The sequence below is a fragment of the Podarcis cretensis genome (genome assembly GCF_951804945.1).
Source record: "Podarcis cretensis genome assembly, chromosome: 17".
Classification (NCBI taxonomy): Eukaryota; Metazoa; Chordata; class Lepidosauria; order Squamata; family Lacertidae; genus Podarcis; species Podarcis cretensis.
Window position 1 is genome coordinate 988,464 of NC_137187.1, and position 26,308 is coordinate 1,014,771.

At 42.9% G+C, this 26,308-nt stretch overlaps 1 protein-coding gene and 1 long non-coding RNA gene across 4 annotated transcripts; one reads left to right on the top strand and one right to left on the bottom strand.

The window, feature by feature from the left end:
* The first annotated feature begins 4,610 nt into the window (after positions 1-4,610).
* NAA50 (N-alpha-acetyltransferase 50, NatE catalytic subunit) lies at positions 4,611-24,433 on the top strand. 3 transcript variants are annotated; one of them, XM_079960369.1, is made up of 5 exons: positions 4,611-4,839; positions 14,823-14,959; positions 16,881-17,000; positions 17,165-17,231; positions 21,573-24,433. In XM_079960369.1, the coding sequence occupies exons 1-5, from the start codon at positions 4,832-4,834 to the stop codon at positions 21,751-21,753; spliced, it is 513 nt and encodes a 170-aa protein (XP_079816495.1). In that variant the 5' UTR covers positions 4,611-4,831; the 3' UTR covers positions 21,754-24,433. The 3 variants fall into 3 exon arrangements, with proteins under 3 accessions (XP_079816495.1, XP_079816496.1, XP_079816494.1); XM_079960370.1 differs by having other exon boundaries at positions 14,826-14,959; XM_079960368.1 differs by lacking the exon at positions 4,611-4,839 and adding an exon at positions 13,334-13,378.
* LOC307206919 lies at positions 14,932-16,872 on the bottom strand. The gene is made up of 2 exons (XR_013834537.1): positions 15,927-16,872; positions 14,932-15,878 (listed from the first exon to the last, which is right to left on the bottom strand). It is a non-coding gene; the product is annotated as an uncharacterized lncRNA (long non-coding RNA).
* Positions 24,434-26,308: the final 1,875 nt, after the last annotated feature.

A 26,308-nucleotide genomic window follows, 5' to 3' on the forward strand; every position in this document is an offset into this window, starting at 1 on the left:
TCCATATTCCCCATATTTAAAAAGCTCATTTCGTGTGAACATTTTTTAAAAAATTATGTTTTTAAACATTGGGAAATGGCCCTCCCAAAATAAATTCAAAAGCAAAACTGTGCTTTTTTCCCTAGGGGGACACATGGGTACACATACCCCTAAACGTTTTGTGAATCTTTGTACTTTTGTCCATTGAATGTATTTATTTTTCACGATTTGAACTATAAAATGGTGGGGTTTTTTAGTCAAAATGAGAGTACCCCTAAACATTTTTTTTAGAAAAAAAGCACTGCATATGCCTACACAAGTTTAATTAAATATGCATTGAATGCAAAGTGTAATTTAACAGGGAGGAAAAAAAACCTTAGCTGATGTTGACACTGCTGTTTGTCTGTGCTGGGGCAGTTTAGTCATTGTGAGTTTTCACTTGTCATATGTAAAATGATCATAGAATCATAGAATCATAGAGTTGGAAGAGACCACAAGGGCCATCGAGTCCAACCCCCTGCCAATCAGCACAGAGTTCTCCCCCACTTTTATGTTAATATAACTTTTCTGCCTTGAAGGAGGAGCAAAGAAAGTCTCTAAAGAGAGTATATTTCAGCTTCTCACAAGAATCTCTCCTGGATTTTAAAGCTCTTTGGAAGGCATTGCGTTCAGTGGTCATACTGGGGGAAGTCTTTTGGTAGTAATATACTGTAAAAACAAAAGTTGTTTTTCAAAAACAAAAACATAAATGCAAGAAATGATCCCATGTTGCAAATAAGGGAGGGGCTGTGACAGCCCTGCGGTGTATTCCACTGTTAATAGTGCAGAATGGAGTCAAACTGGGGGTGAGAGTGTTTCAAAACAGCTCTGTAATATACCAGTGAAATCTTTTTTGCAGATTGGGGATTAGACACAGGCAGAAAATGGCAGGTGATGTCATGTAAAATCCTGAATTTTCATACTGATAGCTTTCATTTCTGCTTGAGAAAAAGCTATCAGGCTTTCACTCAGGTTCAGACACCTATTACTTACTGATTTATCATGTCTTCTGCCATTTACATGAGAAACGCAAGCATGGTCACATGCCAATTCTGCAACGTGCACGGTGATAAGAGCACAAAAATAGAATCTGAGAGACAAATCTCATCACCTAGATAACCCATTTTTTGATTCCTGTTGAGAAGCCATTCTTAAACTTCTCTTTGGCAGAACAGAGTGTTTCCCTTAAAAATAAATGGAAACTCTCCACTATTTGAAGGTGACTGCCAATATCATAATAGCATTTATGCAAATATATGGTACAACCGCATTTAGAAGACTGTACTGTAGCACCCTGCTTGTGGTTAACGCTTAGCTGGAATGAAATATTCAACGCAGCAATAGAGAAATTAAAATAATAATTTATTTGTCAGACAAATAAATGAGAGGCACAGTGGTATATGGTTACCAAGCTCTGGCCTGGCCTCCTGCCATTCTGGCCAGCACTTATATTTCCTTAATCCAGCCCCCTTGCTCCTCCTTTGGCTGCCTCTGTCCAATCAGCCTGGTTGAAATTCCTATTGGCTGTTTGCTAGAACCAATCACAAAAGATACACCCATTTCCTTTTGCCTTTTATGGGAAATAAAAAGCTATATTTATAATTGGCAAACAAATAGCCATTAACCTCTACAAGGCACCTTAATTACCAAATCATCTTTGCCCCCTTAATTCTAAAATAGAGCAGATGGCTAAAACAGATGGTGGCTAATTCTATTTTAAACAGGTGTCAGAGATCTTGTGTACGCATCATCAAGGAAAGATCTCCTTCTTTGGAGGTTCCTTTAAACAAAAGCCTGACAACCACATGTCTAGAGTGCTCTGATGGTGTTTTCCTGCCTGACAGGGGGCTGGGCTGATGGCTGACTTAATTTCAGGATAGTTACAACTCTTACAACTATATGAAATAAGAATCCATTTCTTAAATCCTTTGCATAATTACATTTAAGCCAATATATTTAATACATAACATATATAGTTTTTTTATAAGCAAAGACATTTTCAAAGTAAGAAAAAACTTAAAAACACTTTCTTCAGAGAGAAGCCCCCCTTTCCCTATTTCCATTAGCTCTTGCCCTTAGGAAAATGTGGCTCAAGTCTCTAACGGGAGGCACAATAATTCTTACTATTTACCAACTTAATTGCAGCTTAATTGTATTCTGTAACATGCAAGGTCAGCGACCTCACTCTCAGCCTTTTTATGACTGCAATAAACCAGAGGGCCTCTCTGGCCAAGAGGATGAACATCTGCCAAAATCTTAGCCAGCCTAGTTCCTGCCTGGCATGAAACATTTGTGAATTTGAGCTCATTTTTAAGATACAACCTTGATCAAAAAATATAAGCCTTGATTAAAATGCAGGCTATGATTAGATGCCTCAGTACAATTCTCGTCGCCTCACTTCAAAAAGGCTATTGTAGGGTTGGAAAAGTTAAGAAAAGGGCATAGAGCGATTCCCCTATGAAGAAAGGTTGTAGCATTTGGGACCTTTTGGTTTAATGAAAATGCAAGAGAGCGACATGATAGAAGTTTATAAAATTATGCATGGCGTGGAGAGAGGAGAGTTTTTCTCCCCTCTCTGCATCCACTGTTGCGAGGCAGCCATGCTTCTGAATACCAGTTTATGGAAACCACAGGAAGGGAGAGCACTCTTGTTCTCAAATCTTGCCTGCAGATTTCCCGCATGCATGTCATTGGCCACTGTGAGAACAGGTTGCTGGTCCAGGTGGGTTACTAGCCTGATCCAGCAGGCTGTTTTTATGTTCTAAATTCTGCCTTCTTTTAGACATCTCCTAAAAACTGTTATGCTTGCCCGGCTCAGGATGCAGAAGAGTGGCGCTTCAGCGGCTGCCGTGGTGCCGTAACTGCCTCATGCCGGGCTCGCAGGCGGTGTGGGCGAGATTCTCTCCCTCCCTCCCTCTTGGGCGGGGAAGGGCCGATGGAACTCCTCGCACCAGAGCGGCAGCCGCCCCGACGTGCTGCTTAACACCCCCTCCAGCCAGTGCAGCATCTTCCCCCTCTGCATCCCTTTCCTAACTCTGTTTTTATAAATCATTTGTCCATCCATAGTTCAAATTTTTACTGCATGTTTTCTGTCAATCCTACCAATGTATGTAACTCTTTACAATAGCTTTTCCAATAAATTATAAACTTTCCCCATTCTTCCTGGTTTCTAATGCTGCCTGTAAGCTTTGCCATCTCGACGTCTTTCATCAGTTTTGTCTGCCACTCTTCTTTGGTGGGAGTTGTAGACCCTTAGGATCATCTAGTCCAACCTCCTGCAAAACAGAGTCAGTCGCAGCCAAAGCAGCATGGCTCCATCAGTGGCGGATTTCTGTACGAGCTAAGCAAAATCCCTTATTTTGGCTGCTGATCCCTTATTTTCGAAGCTGCTGATCCCTTATTTTCGAGGCTGCTTATTTTCAAATCTGTAAGTTGAATAATAATAATAATAATAATAATAATAATAATTTATTATTTGTACCCCGCCCATCTGGCTGGGTTTCCCCAGCCACTCTGAGCCACTCTGGGTTTCCCCAGCCACAAAGACCAAAAATACACTAATATGTCATACATTAAAAGCTTCCCTGAACAGGGCTGCCATAAGATGTCTTCTGAATATCAGGTAGTTGTTGTTCTCTTTGACATCTGGTGGGAGGGTGTTCTACAGGGCGGGCGCAACTATTGAGAAGACCCTCTGCCTGGTTCCCTGTAGCTTAGCTTCTCGCAGTGAGGGAACCACCAGAAGGCCCTTGGTGCTGGACCTCAGTGTCTGGGTAGAATGATGGAGGTGGAGACGCTCCTTCAGGTATGCTGGGCTGAGGCTGTTTAGGGCTTTAAGGGTCAGCACCAACACTTTGAATTGTGCTTGGAAACATACTGGGAGCCAATGTAGGTCTTTCAAGACTGGTGTTATATGGTCTTGGCAGCCGCTCCCAGTCACCCGTCTAGCTGCCATGTTCTGGATTAGTTGTAGTTTCCGGGTCACCTTCAAAGGTAGCCCCATGTAGAGCGCAGTGCAGTAGTCCAAGTGAGAGATAACCAGAGCATGCACCACTCTGGCGAGACAGTCTGCGGGCAGGGAGGGTCTCATCCTGCGTAGCAGATGGAGCTGGTAGGCGCCTCCATGGACAGCTGTGAGTCCAGAATGACTCCCAGGCTGCGCACCTGGTCCTTCAGGGACACAGTTACCCCATTCAGGACTAGGGAGTCCCCCACACCTGCCCGCCTCCTGCCCCCCAATAACAGTACTTCTGTCTTGTCAGGATTCAACCTCAATCCTACAGCTATACTGTAGATAAATATAAGAAGTAATATTGAAATCGGAAACCCACTCAAGCAGCTAGGCTGGTAACAAGCTTTACTCGTCTGTGGGCAAATCGCAAAAAAGCCGGAAGTCGGTCTCTGAGTGACTTCTAAGCGGGGGGGGGCGGGATGAAAGAACCCGGAAGTCGGTTCCCTGAGTGACTTCTAACCGGGGGCGGGACAAAAGAATCCGGAAGTCGGTCTCTGAGTGACTTCTAAACGGGGGGGCGGGACAAAAGAACCCGGAAGTCGGCCTCTGAGTGACTTCGAAACGAGGGGGCGGGGCGAAGCGTTGCGCCGGGGAAGCGTGTTGCCGTCGTCGTCACGTCGTCGTCGTCGGGTGAAAGGTCGAGCTGAGGCGGGTGCGGCGTTGTGCGCAGGCGCGCGCGGGAGCTCGGAGCGGCCTGAGGCCCATGTGGAGCAGCGGCGGCGGCGGCGGCCAGAGCAGGAGCAGCAGCTGAAGCGCCGCTGCTGGACCCCGCGGCCCCAGGCAGCAGCAGCAGCAGCAGCCATGAAGGGGTGAGTGCGGGACCGGCGGCGGCGGCGGCGGCGGCCTTGCCCCCCCTTTCCCTCCCCTTTCCTTCCCGCCTCCCGCCCCCCGGCCCAGCCGGCCAGCCCGGTCTCCTCAGGCGCCCTCCAGCTTTGCTTTTCCCCTCAGGTTTTTCCCCCCGGGGCGGCGGCGGCGGGTCTTTGTTTCCCGCGCTTCTTTCCGGGAAGTCGAGGATTATTCTCCCGGCTCCCGTTTCCTCCGGAGAGGATGCGGTTCTGTTCCGAGGGAGGGAGGGAGGGGCTCGGACTTGGCGGGTTCTGGGTTCAAGGTGTGCGCCACAAGGTGGCGGGGAGAGGGAGCCTTCCGGGCCTGATTGTTGTTTCTCCCCTTCCCCACCCAACTTTATCTTCATTTTTAAAAATAATATTTTTTATTGGTTTTACACAATTTTTTACATTTTAACTTTAACCATTTCAAACGTTGAAATAAAAGGTTCTTTTCAACCTTTGGACCTCCTTCCCTCCCTCCATGGGTTCCGTATTTAAGATTACATTTTTTTTTATTTTGGCATCTTTTACCGTTATCCATCTGTTATAGTTACCTTTCAAAATACTTGATCTTCCTGGTTTCTGATTTTCTCCGTCAGTTTCACCATCTCTGCATAGTCCATCAGTTTCGTCTCCCACCCCAATTCTAACTGTGCCAAGGAGGAGGCCGCAGGGTTGAAATAAATTCAAGACCTTTTTTGCTTTCTTTTTTAAGCAACAGCAACCCTTAACGCACATAAATATTTTGTCTGTGTAGTAAATCAACATTATGTGTTGTGTTGTGCCTGCTTTTAAAAGAGGTAGATTTGCCTCAGCAAGATGCATGTATGTAACCAAACAAACAACTCCCCCCAAAAGTTGCAGGTTAGGGCTAGAAGTGAGTCCTCTGAAAAGACTGGTTAAACTTTCCCCCCTTTCCCCCTTTTTGGAAACATTTTACTTGATTTTACAGATATAACTTTTTTACAATATCACAAATATACTCAAAATACAAGATTCCCCTGAATCTCAGACTCTCCCCCCCCCCCCCCCCCCGCTTTCCTTCCATGGGTCTTTATGTTGTCCTTTTCAACTGCATTTATTTCATCACCTATATTTTAAATCTATTTCCATTATCCAAAGTTTTTGTTACATTACAAGTGGTGTTAAAAACCTGCTAATGTTTTCATTTGTTTACATGGTCTCTCAGATTAAGTGTTAATTTCTCCCATTCTTTTTTGAAACATTCATCTACTTAGTTTCTGATTTTTGCTGTCATTTTTGCTCTTGTCATTTTTGCTCTTTCTGCATATTCAAGCGGTTTAGTTTGCCATTCTTCTCTGGTAGAGACTTTGTCTTCTTTCCATCTTTGGTTAAACTTAAAACAACTGGATAGGGACGCAGGTGGCGCTGTGGGTTAAAGCCTCAGTGCCTAGGAGTTGCCAATCGAAAGGTCGGCGGTTCGAATCCCTGCGGCGGGGTGCGCTCCCGCTGCTCGGTCCCAGCGCCTGCCAACCTAGCAGTTCGAAAGCACCTCCGGGTGCAAGTAGATAAATAGGGACCGCTTACCAGCGGGAAGGTAAACGGCGTTTCCGTGTGCGGCTCTGGCTCGCCAGATGCAGCTTTGTCACGCTGGCCACGTGACCCGGAAGTGTCTCCGGACAGCGCTGGCCCCCGGCCTCTTAAGTGAGATGGGCACACAACCCCAGAGTCTGTCAAGACTGGCCCGTACGGGCAGGGGTACCTTTACCCTTTACCTTTAAAACAACTGGATAATTGTTCCAGGCACCAGGGCATCCTGGCGCTGCTGAAGTAACATCTTGGATTCGAAATGACTATTTTATTGGATGTGTAATAGAGAAAAACAGCTACTATTGCTTACAGAAGAAGAGATTCCTACTGTGTGCAAGCCAAAGGGTGGGCTGCTTTTGGTGGAACATTTGAAATACTGAGTTTTAATATACTTCTGGTGGCAACCCATATAATGTATGGGCTTATGTGTTTGGGTGTTCATTTAAAACTACCACAGCTCTTTCAGAACTGAGCACATGCTAGTATGATTGTGAGATATGACCCTAATGTAACTCAAATAGTGGCGTCACTGTGTTGGTACAAATCCTCTAGCTTTGGATACCAGTTGACTACTGACCTTTTACACATGTAATAGATATTGTAACTGGGCTTATTAATACCAGGCTTGAGCTGTATCTTTGTTTTGGAAGAGACTGTAAGAACAGTTTTTGATAGAAGATCTCAGTATCGCCTAGAATCCCAGAGGCCACAAAGAGAGTGAGCCGTGGTCCCCAAACAGCCATGTCAGTGAGCTAGAGAGGGGCTTCTATTTGCTCTCCCTCCAGTAACACAGAGGTATAAGGCAAGGAGAGTAAATCCTCAAAACCCACTACCACAATAGGCATAATGCTAGCATAGGGTTTGCTGTGTCCCAAAAGGACATCCCCTTTGGATAGGCTCTCTTCAAAAGTGGTCTGCCATTTCCCCCTACCTAGAAGTCTCTCTTTTGTGGCAAACAAGCAAGTCATGGTGTGGGTCAGGGGTAAGCGGCCCACAGGGGTCATTTAACCGGCCCCCGAGCAGCCCCTGAACCGAGCTGCCCACTCGGTGAGTCCCCATATGCTGCACTAAACCGGTGCAGCGCGGTGCGGGGACTCGCTTCTGTGGTGCCGGAAATTGTGTCTGCGCAGATGCAGACGCCAGAAATCGTGGCCACGCGCACTCAAGTGTGTGCGATCCGGCCCGCGGAAGGATCTCCACTGGAGTGAACCAGCCCAGGTGAGGTAAACCTTTCCGACCCCTGGTGTGGATGGTATGCTGACTAGGCCAGATCTGTCAGTAGCTCGAAAAACTGCAAGACTCCTTACTTAGAGCCTTAAAATCAGAGAGCCAGTGTGGTGTAGTGGTTAAGAGCGGTAGTCTTGTAATCTGGGGAACCGGGTTCGAGTCTCCGCTCCTCCACATGCAGCTGCTGGGTGACCTTGGGCTAGTCACACTTCTTTGAAGTCTCTCAGCCCCACTCACCTCACAGAGTGTTTGTTGTGGGGGAGGAAGGGAAAGGAGAATGTTAGCCGCCTTGAGACTCCTTAAAGGGAGTGAAAGGCGGGATATCAAATCCAAACTCTTCTCTTCTTCTTCTTAAAATCAGCTGGGGGAGCTGTATTTAATGGCCAGAACTTGGATGAAAAATAGATTAAATGTTGAAGGAGGGTTGAATACACATTGAAACATAAAGGTGCTTTTGCTTTCACCATGGTTGCTAAAAAGCCAAAAAGATCACTAACATTATAGGTTTGGAGAGAGTTCTTGAAAAGCAGAAGTTTTTTAAAAATGTTCTCCATGGAAGCTTGTAAATTCAGAGTTGATTTCAAAATGAACTGAGGAAGGTTTGGTAACAGTTTATTTACTTTATCATTTGCTTTTTCATCAGAGTATTCAAGGGAGTTTACAAGCTACAGTTAAACCAGTTTTAAAACCTTAATATTTCCCTTGCCAAGTTAAGTCCTGCACAGGATTTGTTCAGAGAATACGGAATATCTAACCATCACTTGTTACAAAGAATCTAATGATTGTTTAATATATGATGTTTCCTTGGTGGAAGACAAGACCAAACATGTATGTATCATGTATAAATACATTACATTTGCAGAAATTACATGAGTTAATTTACCATTTACATGAAATGCCCTGTGTTGGGTTGACAGCCTTTCCCCCCGTTTCCCCCAGTCAGCCCACAGGCTTTGCCAAGTCTCCAGCATTTTCAGATTACAACTGAAATCCATCAAAAGGGTGGTTATTCACAGCCTATGTATGTTGTATAATTGGATTCCAACCCACGTCTGCTGGAATTGCAAGATAATTCATTTACTGAATTCCTGCCACCTGCAACTCTGGTTGATGCAGTGGAGGTCAGTGCATCTGCCCCGTAGGGTGACATAATGGAGGCATTTGGCCATTTGCTGTGGATTAGCACAGATGGTGAACATGGTGTTAGAAGCGTGCTGCTCTATGGATTCAGGGGAGTTGGTCTTGCCATGTGTACTAAAAGAGTGACTTGGAGATAAGCTGTTTCAGTTAATGCCAATTTGCTTCTGAGAGCCTAAAAGATCCTAACTGAACTACAGTCATACCTTGGTTTTCGAACATCTTAGTTCTCGAACATTTTGGCTCCCGAACGCCGCAAACCTGGAAGTGACTGTTCTGGTTTGCAAACTATTTTGAGAAGCCAATAAGCAATGGGGCTTCTGCGGCTTCCAATTGGCTGCAGAAGCTTTCTGCAGCCAATCAGAACCCATGCTTTGGTTTCTGAACATTTTGGAAGTTGAACGGATTTCCGGAACAGATTCCATTCGACTTCCAAGGTATGACTGTATATTGATGTTACACAGATGTTATCAGCTGATGAGCAATAGCAGACTTCCTTGACTATGCATTGTGCTAGTAGTCAGTGAGTGTCAAGGAAGGTCTGTTATTTTGCTTTATTTTTCTAGTCCCAGGCTCTCTTTTGGCGGTCCTGCAGTTTTGCTCTCTAATTCCTGATAGAGGTTTTGGCGTTCTTTTCTGTCCTGATCTATCCTTATTACATTCAGATATTGTCTTTCGACTTGGCGTTGATGGCAGGATCTTAGTGGGTTGTAGACTGATCTGAGTCAGAACAGCAGTACCAGTATACTACAGATATATGGTAAAATATTAAGAAATTGGCCCACAAATGCATGTTTTAAGTTAAATGCAAGGCTGGATCTGAAAGGCTGAAGACTGCTGGTTTAAAAGGAGGCAATGCTAAATCAGATAGTTTATGCATGCAGCGGGTCTCATGTTCAATCCCTGATATATTCAGGTAGGGCTGGGGAAGGCTTTTGTCTGAACCCCTAAAGAGCCACTTCCAGTCAGAGTAGACATTATTCAGTATAAAGAAGCTTCCTCTACTTTAATCAGTAAATGTGTGCAGTATTCAGTGTTTTAAGTGTAAAATGCATTGATAAAATGCAGAGGACCCTTTATACAACCGAAGAGTATACTATAATTTTTTTAAACATTTAACTCCAAAATCCATGGTTGTGTAATACATTTTTTAAGAGCAACGAAGTGTCACAAAATAGTGCTCAAATGTTTGATTTCTCCAGAACTCTTCTGCAGGGATTGGGAGTATGTGAGTACGGGGGAGGAGGATTAGACATTGAAGCCTTGCTCTCAGACTTACCGGTAGTCGGATGATGAAAATTGCAGGCTGATTTAATCTCTGCTAGGTGCTTGCAGGTATCTGGTTATGTTTAGGATTCTGTGATAAAGAAAGAATGGCTAATCTCAATTTTAAAAAATTAATTTCAGTATGCAAAAGCAAAACAACATAATGAACTATCATTTGGTACTGACACTCAATGGAGAATTGCTGATCCTTTAAAAAAAAAAGTTATATATATATATAGGCTAACCGTTACCCATATTTCTCATGCTTCTAGTGACACAGGCTCCTGGCTAGGTGGAAAGCAGATGTAAAGAGCAATCTGGTGGTCATTATATTGACAATGCTGTTGAATGATTTTATGTGGTGGTGGTGTGGGTAAGAGTCAGATGAAGTCAAATTGTTTCCTAGTACCGTTCTTTGGTCCACCTAGGGGCATTCTGCTAGCAATACCATCTTCCCAGAGCTTCAGGGGCTTTTAGAGATACCTCCTTTTCTTGGGGTTTTTTCTGATACCACTGTCTCACCAGTTTTCCTACTCCTCTCAAAGTCTGTGGTGCTAAAGAGACGTATTGTGGGAGGCAGATGTTTGGAGTCTTTCCCCTTGTCTACCAGGTGTTTCTGCTGCCAATACTTCTGCCGCTTTTCTGGCAGCAGCAATTTTCTGTTTCAAAAGTTTTCAGTGCTTTAAAGTAAAGAACATGATATCAAAGTAACAGGCCCAACTTGTGCAGTCCAAAGTTTTCTAGAGATGGAGGGGACAACTGGAAAATTAGCAGAGAAAGTTTGAATCTTAGACATGCAAGAACACTGACTGGGGCTACTTTCTTACAGAGCAAGGCTTAATACTTTCCCAAAAGAAATGACAGATAGGTTGTGGATACATGAGTTTATTTCCATGATGGTGTAAATCAAACGTGCATGTGGTCCGTTTTGGTAACCGGCTATAAATATATTGAGAAGTGAGCAGAGCTGGGAGCTGTGATATTGCTGTGTTAAGGTGGCGGCTTAGATCCCTGCCTCGGTTTATTTTTGCTAATTACTTTTTAAAGAACTGGCTCATCATTCACAAGTAGACAGCATTCTGTGGCTTCACCAAGTCATGGCTGAAGCAAAGAGTTACAGTCCAGCAGCGGGGAAATTAAAGGTTTTTCATGCTCAGGGGGCAACTTGACGGAAAAGGAAGGCAGCCTCATAATGGTCGCAAAGCTTCCAAAATCAGGCAGCCATGAGGCACTGAGTGTGTTCAGACAAATCAGCTTACACCATGGTTAATATGGGGGAATTTGCCAGCTTCTTATTAAATGCATGGTAGAGTGAAGCAATACAGATTTCCTACTATTCTATCATTGTTGACTTTATCATGGGCAGGACTGCCAGAATTGCCACTGACATCAGCAAGTAGTTGCTGCTGCTCTAGACAGCCAGAATCTGAATAGACATAACCATATTATAAAAATGGTATCTTTTAAAGGTCTGAATTTATGTTCCCTTCCTCCCACCCATTCCTTTTTACTCATGTGTTGTGTCTTTTTTAATAGTGAGCCTGAGTCTTAGGACTGATTTTTGAAAGCTGATCTGAAAGCCTTTTTGGCTAACAGGTGGACTCTGTCTTAAATAAATAGAAATACCTCCTATGTACTGCTACAGTGTGCAAATAACTTCCTGGTTCTTTGTTTAAGGAAGCAGATTGTTAATTTGTTCTCACAGTGTGTTAAAAGTCTGTACATGGTGACATTTCCAACTGGCCAATAAAACATTATTTCTCCTCTTTGGAGTTACTCTCTTTCTAATAAGAGGAATGTCTGGCACTTAAAAATGTATTGTTTTTAAGACAGCTGTATAATTTGACTGTAAAATCAAGATAATCATATACATTCCCAGTTCAGCCCCCTCGGTACACAACAGACACAACTGCAGCTTCAGAAAGATTATTACAATTTCTCACTTAATTAGAAACACATACACAAGCAACTCTCAAAATAACTTGACTAATCTAAAACCTTTTGCAAAGTTGATATTAGTGGCTGGAGCATGAGTTTATGCATAGATGCTTTTTCAGTTATTGCCTACTTTTCTTAGCCTGCAATAAGCAACTACAAGTTGTATTTATATATTAAAAGGTGTTCCTTTCAAAACACTCCAAGACTTAAGTGAATAGGTTTTTTTTTTTAAAAAAAAACCACAAACCTGCAAATAATGACTCTTTCTCCCTCCCTCCCTCCCTCCCTCCCTCCCTCCCCCCCCCCTCTCTCTCTCTCTCTCTCTCTCACACACACACACACACACAAACACACTTGCATAGAATAGAAATCTGAAATTGCACTTAAAATCTGAAAAGCATCAAAGAAAGCAGTATAAAGTTCTTTATAAGTTCTTTCTTAAGACACAGCTGTAGCTAGCCTTGAGATTCTTTGACTATATTTCTCATTTCTTGAGATTCTTTGACTATATCTCCTGCTATAACCAGTTTTCTAAGTGGTTAATATAAGCAAGCCTGTTAATGTTTTCAACTTCTACTATTCTGTCATTGCATTTGGATTCAGCCCCTGAGAGATCAACACAGCTACGTCTCAGTTGTCTCATTGTAATAAATAGTAATAATATTTGCCAGGTCAAGTATATCCCTCTCAGTGAAGTCAGTGATTGGATAGGAAACTGACACCCCCCCCCCCCGATTCTTGCCCAGTTTGGAATGGCAGGGCTTTCATTGCAGAGTTAAACCTTGCAGTGGTGCAGCACATCTCAAGCAATGTATGAGCCCCATGTGAGAGCAGAAGTCAGATGATGAGACACACAGTATGGACTCTCTCTGGCCCTATGCCCTAGCACATAGGATATAGCCATGTGCCAGACACGTTTTACTACTGGCGTGGGTCTAATTGTGACCACATGGACAGTGTTCAAAACTCCCATTGTTCTAGGAGCATTTTGTGAAGGGAATTTCATAAACGTGAGCAGTTTCTGAGCTCTGGGCTCAGTACTGCGCCTAAGATTTCAGATTAAAGCTGATTCTGAGGGTGTGGGAGGAGAACTTTCTACCCGCTAGACTTCCAATAGATCTTGGGGGCACCTTGTACAGTTGTACCTTGGAAGTCAGTTGTACCTTGTACAGTTGTACCTTGGAAATCCGTTCCAGAAGTCCATTTGACTTCCAAAATGTTCGAAATCCAAAGCGTGGCTTCTGATTGGCTGCAGGAAGCTCCTGCAGTCAATCAGAAGCTGCAGAATCCCCGTCGGACGCTCGGCTTCCAAAAATAGTTCGCCAACTGGAACAGTCACTTCCAGGTTTGGGAGAACTAAGCTGTTGGAAAACCAAGGTATGATTGTACATGGAAAAATACAGTAAGTCTTAGGTTTGCGAACTGGACACTCAAGGTGGGTGTCTCTGTCATCAGTATAGGCCTTTAATATGTGTTAATTGTGGTGCTAAAAAGATATATTTATATGAAGGAAAGGGGGTGTTGGGAGAATCCAGGGCTTGTCTGCAGAGTGGAAGGAAAGGAGGACCTTTTTCTGCCTCCCCACTTCCAGCCACTCTCTGTCCCTGAGACCCTGACTCCTTTTGGGGGTGTTAACTTTCTTAATGTGAACAATAAACTATGGCTGTATGTGGTTTCACGGTTGGAAATGTGTTTTGGGTAATGGCTTATTATATGTGAAAATGTATTATATCTATGTTCCTGCTTTCTTGCTCTGTTGTCTTGTTTATATGTTTGACTGAGACTTGTAATGTGAACTTGGGAATTCTTTTCATACAGCCAGTGATTCAAGTCTCCAGCATGGCTCATGTTACTTCCTGCCATTCTGAGGAGCTAATTTAGCTTCCTTCTCAACTCTAAAGTGACAGGTTGCTTCCCAGGATCCACACATTATGGCTTGGTTTACTAGGCAGCTGCTATTTGTGGTTACCACTACCAGTCTCTCCCTCTCACTGAGGCTTGAAGACACGCCACAAAATTGTGGAAGAGGCAAAGTGTCCTGTTTCACTTTCTGATGAGTTTCAAAGTAAGTTTTTCTTGCTTCTTTCCTGGCATCTTTAGATGTGTTGGGGAAGCAAGCAAGCAAGCAAGCAAGCAAGCAAGCAAGCAAGCAAGCTGTGAGTGTGACTTATGGGTCTTCTGTCCTCTGAAACTCCCAAAAGTCACATGTGCCAGTATTTCACCTCTTCTGTGGCTTTGTGTGAAGCAAGACACACAACTTCCATGTTCTCTGCAGTTTTAGAGGACTTGCCCTTGAGAAGCTGGATAGATGATGGTTTGATCCTGTTGCTCTGGGTAAAATCCATGTACAGTGGTACCTCGGGTTACATACACTTCAGGTTACATACGCTTCAGGTTACAGACTCCACTAACCCAGAAATAGTATCTTGTGTTAAGAACTTTGCTTCTGGACGAAAACAGAAATTGTGCTCTGGCGGCGTGGTAGCAGGAGGAGGCCCCATTAGCTAAAGTGGTGCTTCAGGTTAAGAACAGTTTCAGACCTCCAGAACGAATTAAGTACTTAACCCGAGGTACCACTGTATAAATTTAATTGCCGTAAGATCAGTGTAACCTGAAAGCACTGGGCCAAATTTCAGTTTGAGTAACTGCAAGGTGTTTGCTTTAAAAAAAAAAGAAAAAAGAGTCCTACTAAATCCTGCATGATAGATTTAGGAGGGTTCTGTGCAGAATGGGGATATTGCATCAAAGTGTTTGGAGATGACAAGGTGACCAGTTCTACTGTTTCTAGTATAGCTTAATCACAGTGGCATTCCTAGAGGTATTAAGCATGTTTTGATTTGTTCCAGTAGCCGGATCGAGCTGGGTGATGTGACGCCACACAACATTAAGCAGCTGAAGCGGTTAAACCAAGTCATTTTCCCTGTCAGCTACAATGACAAGTTCTACAAGGATGTGTTAGAGGTTGGCGAGCTCGCCAAACTGGGTATAGTACCTTGCTTTTTTATTTGGTGGCTTGGTGGATAGAGGGTTTTCCATTGTTCTTGGTTTATCTGCTAGATTCAGTACATAATCTGTTACGTGAGGATAGCTTTACGAGATATCTTAATTATTCTGACTGTATGAAGCCTTGCACGCCATGCAACCTGGGCCTGCATATACAATGCAGATACTGCCTTTTATTCCGCCATCTTCCTCAGGTATGTACCTCTTTGGCCTGAGATAGTTGTCCATCCTCTTTTCCCCTTGTCTGTGCCTATTCCTTCCCCTCCAGCTCCTCCTGTTCTAGCCATAGAGAGCTACCAGCTTTTACCTTCCACAGCTGCTCAGGAAAACTAGTGCCCTTGTTGGTTGTTTTAAAAGCTTCAACAAGCAGTGTTGAACAACAAGCAGTGGCCCATTTCCTCATGAAGATCCTTCATGCCAAGTTGTGAGTGTTTTAGCATTACCACTAGCCTCCTGTTGACTGCAGTATACAGAACTGACAACTTATGCAGCCCTAAATTACTTTTCTTATGTTACATTAGAAACCCGTTTTCCCTTTATACTACATCATGGCCTTTAAAATGAATAATATCATTTTTTTTCTGCTCAAATGCTTAACATATCTTGTCACATGTCTCAACGATATGCACAGAGAGAAACCCATTCATCAACTCCTTAGGTGTAAACCTTCCTCCTGCACACACAACAAGGTTTCACAGCTTTTTTTTAAGGTGGCCTTTGTCCTCCCCTTCAGCCTATGCATGCTTTCTCAGAAGTGTGTCCCATTGAACTGAATGGATTGGGTCCCAAATAAGCCATGCTTTGAGCAGACGCATTGGAATCTTGGTCCATGACTAAAACAAGCCCTGTTGATTTCAGTGGGTCTGCTATTAAGTATGGATTCAACCCAATGAGTCCTACTCTGAGGTGGATATTCATAAGACTGTAACTTTGACCTCTTTCTGCACCCCTGCAGGAGTTCAGGGACAAGCCCCAGCTTCCCTCTCTAGCTCCAGGCTTTCAGAACTGAGGAAGGGGAATTGGAGCTTGCTTTGGAGCTAGCTGGCTGAGGCATTCTGAGTGCCTTGACTATTCACCGACATTTTGGTGGCAGGCAGCCGAAGCAAGAAGAGTGCCATGGTCAACTCTAGCCTTCCTGTTTAGCTTGGAGCTGGAGAGGGGGTTGAGGTCACCCCCCTTATTGCAGTCACATACACCCTTTGAAATTCAGCACAACTCGGTTGATGATCCAAGGTAGAAAGAGGTTGGTTCCCCTCTTATTGTCTTTGCCATAAGGTAATGAAACGCTCACTATGGTGGGGGTGACAAGCAGAACTATGGACCACTGTGCATCAAGTTATGCTTGAATGTTTTCCTAAAGTATTGCAAGATCTAGCTCTTACTGCAGATGTAGAACTCTGTCTTGATTTTATCACCTTAGGCTGTGCTTCAGGTCTGATTGAATTGTCCATTATACATAGTATTTCTGGCACATAGAATATGAGGGGAAAGGGTTCTACACCAGCATGCTCTTTAATATGCTAGTTTTATGCATGCAGGATTATAGATCTTATTTTTACAAGGGACTATTCTGTCCCCTTCAGCCTGGAGTTCTACCAGCATAGTACAGATTTCCCTTCAGTGAGAATTAGACCTTGTTTGACCTGATATTTGATATGTGGAGTTAAATTGGGATGGGATTATTTTTATTGTTACATATTTAGTTTGAGGCGTGGAGTTAAGCAGGGATGGGATCACATTTATTGTTATATATTTAATATATAATATGCAAGTGTGTCTTGCTGTTCTAATTATGCAGTATTCTTAAATCTATATATTTATCCGAAACCCTCAGGATACGGTGGATTAAAAACCCCCAAAATAATATGCTTTCTTCCTCTCCCCACCCCTCTTTTCGGCAGCCTATTTCAATGATATTGCAGTGGGTGCAGTGTGCTGTAGAGTAGATCATTCTCAGAATCAGAAAAGACTGTACATCATGACGCTTGGATGTCTGGCCCCTTACCGAAGGTTGGGGATAGGTAAGACTGTTTTGTAAATGATGAGGTGGCTCTTGGCTATGGAACATGTGGCTCTAAAGCTTACAAAATTTAGTACTTGTTTATAAAATAACAAATATTGCAAGATGCTGCAGCATTTGAAATTGGGAATAACTTTCTTCCATTTTGTCTTGCTTCCTTTGTAGGAACTAAAATGTTGAATCATGTGTTAAACATCTGTGAAAAAGATGGCACTTTCGACAATATCTATCTGTAAGTAGAAAGACATTGCTGGCCTCCTAGGCAGGAGGAATTGGTTGCTTACATGTTTAGTTGGCATTCATGGAAATGTTGGCGCTCAAGTCTTCTTCTTTTTTTTAAAATATTTTTAAAAATTTTTTAAAACAATAAAAAGCATACATAGTAACATAGTATTTTCCAATATCCACATTTCATTCTCATCCTAGGACTTCCTCACACCTCTTGTTCCTGCATTCTAAACTCATAAATTTTGCTGGCAAATTATTAAGATGATTCCATTCATATAATATAATTTCCCAAGATTAAATCTCAAATTTTGGAATTTAAAATCACTCTTTTAGAGATTTAATTATAAAATACTATTTAACCAAAATTTATCTTTTCTTCCAATTACACTTAAGTTTGTATTCTTTATAACTAATTTGTTGAAGCCATATTATTACTAATCTTACATCTTTCTTAACATTCATACAATTTACAATATTTTTGTAGATAATCCTTAAATTTCTTCCAGTCCTCCTCCACCAGTTCTTCTCCCAGGTCTCGAATTCTGCCAGTCATCTCCGCCAGTTCCATATAGTCCATCAGTTGCATCTGCCATTCTTCCAGTGTGGGCAAATCTTGGGTTTTCCAGCATTTAGCGATAAGTATCCTTGCTGCTGGGACGCAGGTGGCGCTGTGGGTTAAAGCCTCAGCGCCTAGGACTTGCCGATCGAAAGGTCGGCGGTTCGAATCCCTGCGGCGGGGTGCGCTCCCGCTGCTCGGTCCCAGCGCCTGCCAACCTAGCAGTTCGAAAGCACCTCCGGGTGCAAGTAGATAAATAGGGACCGCTTACCAGCGGGAAGGTAAACGGCGTTTCCGTGTGCGGCTCTGGCTCTGGCCAGAGCAGCGATGTCATGCTGGCCACGTGACCCGGAAGTGTCTCCGGACAGCGCTGGCCTCCGGCCTCTTGAGTGAGATGGGCGCACAACCCCAGAGTCTGTCAAGACTGGCCCGTATGGGCAGGGGTACCTTTACCTTTACCTTTATCCTTGCTGCTGTCGTAGCATACATGAAAAAAGTTCGATCCTTCTTTTGCACACTCTGGCCGACAATGCCCAAGAGAAAGGCCTCTGGTTTCTTAGGGAAGGTATACTTAAATACCTTTTTCAACTCATTATATATCATTTCCCAGAAAACCTTCACCCTAGGGCAAGTCCACCAGAGGTGAAAGAAAGTTCCTTCAGCTTCTTTACACTTCCAGCATTTATTGTCAGATAAATGGTATATCTTTGCAAGCTTGACTGGAGTCATGTACCACCTATATATCATTTTCATAATATTTTCTTTCAAGGCATTACATGCCGTAAATCTCAAACCTGTGGTCCATAACTTTTCCCAGTCAGCAAACATAATGTTATACCCTATGTCCTGTGACCATTTTATCATCGCTGATTTGACCGTTTCATCCTGTGTATTCCATTTTAACAGCAGGTTATACATTCTTGAAAGTATCTTAGAGCTGGGTTCTAACAATTCTGTTTCTAACTTTGATTTTTCCACCTGGAATCCTATCTTTTTGTTCAACTTAAAAACCTCTTTAATCTGAGCATAATGTAACCAATCTCGCACTTTATCCTTTATTTTCTCCATACTCTGCAACCTCCAATTGTCTCCATCTTTTTCTATTATTTCCCAATATTTCGGCCATTTGGCCTCCATATTGAGTCTTTTCGGGGCCTTTGCCTCCATTGGTGATAACCACCTTGGGGTCTTGTTTTCCAATAAATCTTTATATTTCGACCAGACATTAAACACTGCTTTTCTGACAACATGATTCTTGAAAGCCTTATGTATTTTAACCTTGTCATACCACAAATATGCATGCCAACCAAAAGCATTGTTAAATCCTTCCAAATCCAAAACATCAGTGTTTTCAAGAAGTAGCCAATCCTTCAACCAGCAGAAAGCTGCTGATTCATAGTACAACTTTAAGTCTGGCAGGGCAAAGCCCCCTCTTTCTTTAGCATCTGTTAATATCTTAAACTTGATTCTGGGCTTTTTGCCCTGCCAGACAAATTTAGAAATATCTCTCTGCCACCTCCCAAAACACTCCATTTTATCCACAATCTGCAAAGTTTGAAACAAAAACAGCATTTTTGGCAATACATTCATCTTAACAGCAGCAATACGTCCTGACAAGGAAAGTTTCAATCTTGACCAAACATCTAGATCCCTTTTGATTTCAGACCAACATTTTTCATAATTATCTTTATATAAGTTCCTGTTCTTCGCTGTTATGTTTACCCCTAGATATCTTACTTTTTTGACCACATTTAAATCTGTCTCTTTCTGAAACCTTTCTGATTCTAAAGAAGTCAAGTTTTTTTCTAGAACCTTGGTTTTTTGCTTATTAAGTTTAAATCCCGCCACTCGACCAAACTCATAAATCATGTTGGCGCTCAAGTCTTGTGGCATAGTATTAAAGAACAACTAATATAAGACTTTTGCTTTCGAGTACTAGAGTTTGCTGGGACACAGTAGAGGCACTAATTATATTGACACTACCATGCAGTGCAAATGCTAACCACAGGAGGTATATACATTACAGTCATACCTTGGTTCTCAAACGCCTTGTGACTCGAACATTTTGGCTCCCAAATGCCACAAACCTGGAAGTGCGTGTTCCGGTTTGCGAACATTTTTTGGAACCCGAATGTCCGACGCAGCTTATGCGGCTTCCGATTGAGTATAGGAAGCTTGTGCAACCAATCAGAAGCTGCGCCTTGGTTTTCGAATGTTTTCAGAAGTCGGACGGATCTGGAATGGATTACGTTCGAGAACCAAGGTGTGACTCTACAGTCTTCTTACTTTTTTGTAAGTGATGCCCTCTTTATTTTATCAGTATTGTGTCTGGATTGTTTATTATTAGTGCCTATATCCATTGACCAGGGACAAGCTGAGCTCTGCAAGAGCTAAACTTATAAGTAAAGGTAAAGGGACCCCTGACCATTAAGTCCAGTCGTGGCCGACTCTTACGGCGCTCATCTCGCTTTACTGGCCAAGGGAGCCGGCGTACAGCTTCCAGGTCATGTGGCCAGCATGACTACACCGCTTCTGGCAAACCAGAGCAGCGCACGGAAATGCCGTTTACCTTCCCGCCGGAGCGGTACCTATTTATCTATTTGCACTTGACGTGCTTTCAAACTGCTAGGTTGGCAGGAGCAGGGACCGAGCAATGGGAGCTCACCCCGTCGCGGGGATTCGAACCACCGAACTTCTGATCAGCAAGCCCTAGGCTCTGTGGTTTAACCCACAGCGCCACCTGCGTCTCTAAATCTATAAATAAACAGCAGTTAAAAAAGCTCCTAAGCATAATTCTTCACATGTAAACCCAATACAGTAAATATGTCCTCTAAAGTTACCAGCTGTCCCCCAATCTGAGATACAGCACATGAGCATGTAGGATAGGACATGCTCGATCAATGCACCACAGTTGTGGGATGCCTTCTCAAAGAAGGCCCACCTGATGCAATTGCTACTGTGCATCTGCAGCGCTATCAAGGTATAACTTTCTTGGAGGCCAGTTTGGTAGTATTGTTACCTTCTGGTTTATGAGAGCTCTGCAGTACTGTATGTTGTTTTCCTTCCCATCCGGGACTTAACTTCCATCATCCCTGGGATGGCCATGCTGTCTGAGGCTGATGGGAGTTTTAGTCCAAAGTACTTGGCGGACAACAGGTTAGGACATGGGCTCTAGAGTAGCTTTTTTGTGTCAGAATAGTAGTTGTTTGTCGCTGAAATCAGAAGGGCAAAAGGTAGGTAGTCGTTTACATAGGATGGTCATAGACAGTCGTACCTTGGATCCTGAACACCTTGGTACTTGTACATTTTGGCTCCCAAACGCCACAAACCCAGAAGTGAGTGTCCGGGTTTGCAAACAAACTTTGGAACCTGAATGTCCAATGGGGCTTCTGCAGCTTCTGATTGGCTGCAGGAGCTTCCTGCAGCCAGTCAGAAGCCGCACTTTGGTTTCTGAACATTTTGGAAGTTGAACGGACTTCCAGAACGGATTCCATTCAACTTCAAGGTACGACTGTACTTGATTTCTGGGCACTTGTCTTATAAGCTGGCATGCAAGGCTTTCCCCCCAGCCGTATTAAAGATGATAGGTGAAAGTAACATGGGATACAGAAGTTGGATGGTCTTTTGTTTATTATCACATTTAGTAACATCTGTTTTAATCTCTTCTCTATCCTTGCTTTCCCATATTCCTTTCCAGTCTTCAGATAAACAGTTCATTAGCATATAGATCCAAGTTCCAGCCTTCATAAATGCTAATGCTTTTCTCCCTTGGTTTCTTTTTTTACCCAGACATGTCCAGATTAGCAATGAATCTGCTATTGACTTCTACAGAAAGTTTGGGTTTGAGATCATTGAGACGAAGAAGAACTACTACAAGAGGATAGAACCAGCGGATGCTCACGTGCTGCAAAAAAACCTCAAAGTCCCTTGTCTCGGCCAGAACACAGATGTGCAAAAGTCTGACAACTGAACAAAACCCAATGAACGCTTTCTTGCACTTTCTTGTCACCAAATAGGGAAAGAGAGGCCTGGTGTCTGTTTTTGGTTTCCCCCCTGCTCCTAATGTGTGTTGTATCCTCTCCAACAAATTAATAACTTCCCAAGGATTGTCAAATTGTGTGTTTGGGTTCTATAGCTCTACTTCTTTGCAATTTTGGGATGGAAGTAGTATGCGGTTCTAGCTGGGGTGGGGCCTTCATTCGGTCTTCCATAGGTCAGCTTTTCCTCGGTATGTGTGTGATCCTCCTGCATTCCCATTGAAGGGCAGAGTTTAAGCAATACCTTGCATCCAGGCTCCTAATACCATGCCACTTTTTTTCCTTTTGTAATGGAGTCTCTCGGTCTCTAGTTTTGAACTTGGTTTGGCGGTTTTGGCCTTGTTTACTATTTGAACATGCATCAGTTTGGAAGCTAATTCAGAGCATTCGAGCTGCCATTTCTTCATTGTGTTTTGAGACAAAGTGGCCGGCGAGAAGATTCAACTTGCTGAGCGGTCGGGATGTAGGTGAGGATTCAGAGTGGACTGTACCATCTTCCACTCTTCTCTCATTCGTTATAGGTATTGCACTAACAACAGAACAACCCTTGGCTCTGGCAACGGTGGAGGAGCCAAACATTAAAGATTACTAAAGAAGATCAGTCTGTGACTCTTACTTTGAAAGAAAGAAAGAGAAGGAAGGAAGCTTTGCCTTTGAATGGCTCTGCTGGTTTGAACTCTGTTTGCTTGCTGAGATTATATGCTCCCTAAGATAGAAGATGATTGAAACTGCTTCTCCCACCCCCCCTCCATTACACTTCTGAAGATTTGGCACTTGTCTTAGAAGAATATTAAAAGGGGATGCAATGGAACACCAGATGGAAGTGGCTTATTGGGGGAGCATTGTGAGGATTCAGAAAATAACTGGTTTTCTCCTGATATTGTAATGTAAGAACTGTAGCCTACTTTACCAAGCTCTCGCTTTGTATTTTGTTACGCTTTTGTTTGCAATTTCATTTTGAGCTTCTAGCAATTCAGTACAGCAATGCCAGCTTAACATTACATTACTCTCCTCTCCATCTGGGGAAACGTACCAGGGAGGGGAGGGAACCTGCCCTATCACCTAAATCAATATTAAACTGCATTTCTTTCCTGATTTTGAACTTTTAACTGTATCTTGCGCTTTTCTGCTTTGAAAAATCTTTATTGAGGGAGGGTGGGTGGGGGTTACAATGTAACCTTGCTAGCAGATGTTGTAATTTCACTGTGATGCTGAATTGAGAAACAAGGGGACATGAAGACCAGGAAAGTTCAAGCAATTTGCAATATTGCGCAACCTTTAATTGCAGAGAAGTCAGGAAACACTATTCCTTATCAGGCTAGCAGAATATCCTGACACCTATTTGGTCCATTAGACATTTTGCCGAACTGCATGCTTATTCTTTTGATCAGAAAAAAAACAGCAAGTTCACCCTTTCCGAATCCTTGTACAGGAAATGTTCTTGTACTGCTTCTCTGGCCATAGTTTGCTATGTTTTATATTGTATTTCCTGAGGATTTGTTTTCCTTCTGCAAAGATGTTGAAGCACATCTAAATCTCAAGTGCCAACACTGTTTTCCCTGATCAGTTGTAGATAAGGCAAAGAAGTTCAAAGGGGAAGGTACTGCATTAAAGAATGTATATACAGCCCAAGTCAACATCTGCTCACAGCTATCTTCTGGTGCTAAGGAAGGAAAGTGTGTCCCCCTTTTTCTTTTTCTTTTTTGAACCGAATGGTAGATACGTGGAATTGGGGGTTGGGAAGTCAGTGACTTCTCTTGATCTACAAATCACTTGCAGGTAGTTTTCCGCTTAGACTTAAAAAAACAACAAACCCATTTATATATTTTTTAATCAACTGTCATTCTGTGAATGTATTTCTCAACGTTTCTTGGGGTTTCCATTGTGCAGTCAACCTTCCTTAGTGACTATGTTCTACAGGAGGTAGGAGGAAAAGAAATTGGAAATCAAAGCTCCACTTTTCATGACTATCAGTCCTGCCAGTGATTCCTTGCTTAAAAAGAACACAGGTTTTAATCCCTAGCTCCTGAGCTGCACCCCCTCTGCTTGAGTGTGGCAAAGAGCAGCAGTTTGGATGGTTTCTTTCTTTGAGTGCTGCAAAAGTTTGCCAATTTGGAGGAAATGTCTTGTCTTTTGAAATATTCAAGCAGGGGGTTGTCTAAAATGGGTGTTTTTTAATGCTTCATGTGACTTTCCATTCTCTTGCAAATCAGCGTATGCACAACTGCAGTAATTAGTTGGGAGGTTCAGTTAAATTACCACCATCAGTGCTTCTCTTGTAGAAGTTTACAAGGAGAATGCGAATAGCATACTTTGCATATCCTATAGCAGAGTAAATGTAAAGGGGCTCAGCACAGTACTATTCTCATCATATAACTATGAAACTGCTGGACTTCATAAATATTTTTTTTCAGTATTAGGTGACTGATATATGCAACAAGAATGGGAAAAAAAATCACCCAGGACAGACACCCTTTACTTGGCATGGGAGGGGGAATATTTTTGTATACATAAAAGTGGCTGGGATTACTTGATTCAGTTAATGATTGAATATGTCCATTAAAGATGACATACTGTTACAGCTGAAATAAATTCTAGTTCTGTTTTCATTAACATTTAATGGTGCCTTGTGATGTCTAGTAAATGTGAACCTAATTATATATTTTTTACCCTCTGCACAAAATCAGTTTTAGTCTGCAGTTGCAGGGATTGTCTAAAACAACTCCTCTCCTGCCCCAGGTATATTGATTTGGGATTTGTTTTGAATATGTTAATGTTCATCTTACATAGCAATGAGTTACCATGCTGAGAACATATCTTGATCTTGGAGGAAATTTGTTGTCTACTCCTAGATAACTGAAACTGCTTTTATCCTTCACTTTGTGGATAAAAGTTATTCTTGCTTAATTGGCAGCCTGTTGCAATTATGTGAGAAGGGATGCTTTGGCATATAAAAAGGAGGCTGTTTTCTTTGTGCTTCGTGACATGACTGTGATTATTGCTGGGGCATTTCACAAGATAGAATACCTTGTTTAAATCTTACATGAATAAGCAAGGAAAACATGTTCACAAATTTTAGGCCGCCACCTTTGTACATCAGAAGCAAGTTCATCTTTCTGAAATCCTAGGAAGCTAAAAATTATTTAAAAAAAAAAAAATTCTTAATAAATGTGCACCACAAGTTACATGGCCCAGGAGCTGGCCTTGTGTTTTTGGGTTCCTTTCTCCCTTACCTGCCTTTCTCTGTTAAAGATGGGAGCATTCTCCATTTACCACCCTCATGCAGTAAGAGTAGGACCAGCTTGCAGACTAACATCTCCAACCCAGTCATGCCCTTTTCTCTTAAGGCAGGCAGAGAAAAGCTGCAGTGACTGCCAGGCAACAGCCCGAATTGTGTCTCACCTCTCACCCCTTCCTCTGTCCCAGCAAGAGAAATTGCCGGTCTCCAACCCTGCAAGGTATGTGACATAGTAACATGCTGGCAAGCAGAGATTCTTCTGAAGCAGGTATAGTTGGCTCAGAGGATTTACAGAGAGCCCAAAATGCAGATTCTGCTAATAAATAAGAAAGACCGTGCAGAAGAGACTTGATTGCACTATCATGGTCTCAGGGAGAATCAGGCACTTTTAAACTGGGGGGAAAGCCTGTTGCAGTACTGTTCTGGTGGGGGAAATGACAGCAAACAGACTAATAAAGCAGTTCTTTGTATATATGCTTGTGTAAGAATCCAGAAAAGGGGCTCAGAAAACAAATATCACTAGATGTAGGCAAGATGCAAGCATTAGAAAATGAGGCTGGATGAACTTCTACCGGAAGTTTATCTACTCAGTTCGCAGGCACAAACTGTCCATACACTGACACAATTGTCAAATCCCCCATATAACAAGGCTGTGGTGCAACTTGACAAATTGGATCGTCCTCTCAAGCAGACTTCCCACCTAAGCTAGCTTTGTCCTTGCATGCTTTGGGTGAAGATGAGTTTATCTGGGGAGATGGCCAGAAACTCATTTGCACAGACTCCAGCAAAGTAAGCTTGTAGCTCACAACTAGATTTGCAGGAGAGAGATAGGGAGCGCTCAATAAGGTTTAGTTGGCGTACAATATGGAATCCTAAAGAATTTAGGACCAGACTATCTGATTATTCTCCTTTATAGGCCTGCCAGGTCACAGAGGTCATCTGATGAGGTCTTAGTGGTGCTAGGAGTGACATGGAACAGGCAGCACCCCTTGTCCCTTATGGAATACCTTCTCCAGACACCATACATTAATTGTAGTATAAACACCAACTGGGAAACACTAGCCTGCAAGCACTCCAATTGGAGAACAGCCTTTACCAAAGGTGTCATGGGTTCTGAAGATGCTCAAACTCAGGACAAAAGGGGGGGGGGAAGGAAGGCATGCTTGGCAAACTCTCACCGTGATCAACTCCCACCCGGAAACCTATGTCCCCACTGTGGAAGGACGTGTGGATTCAGAATTGGCCTCCAC

What these genes read in the sequence shown, in the direction of transcription:
- NAA50 (XM_079960368.1), top strand. Translation starts at nt 13,356, where the DNA reads ATGATTGTACATGGAAAAATACA. An exon ending in ATTGTACATGGAAAAATACA is followed by an intron (nt 13,379 to 14,822) that starts GTAAGTCTTAGG and finishes GATTTGTTCCAG; the next exon opens with TAGCCGGATCGAGCTGGGTG. An exon ending in TTACCGAAGGTTGGGGATAG is followed by an intron (nt 17,001 to 17,164) that starts GTAAGACTGTTT and finishes CTTCCTTTGTAG; the next exon opens with GAACTAAAATGTTGAATCAT.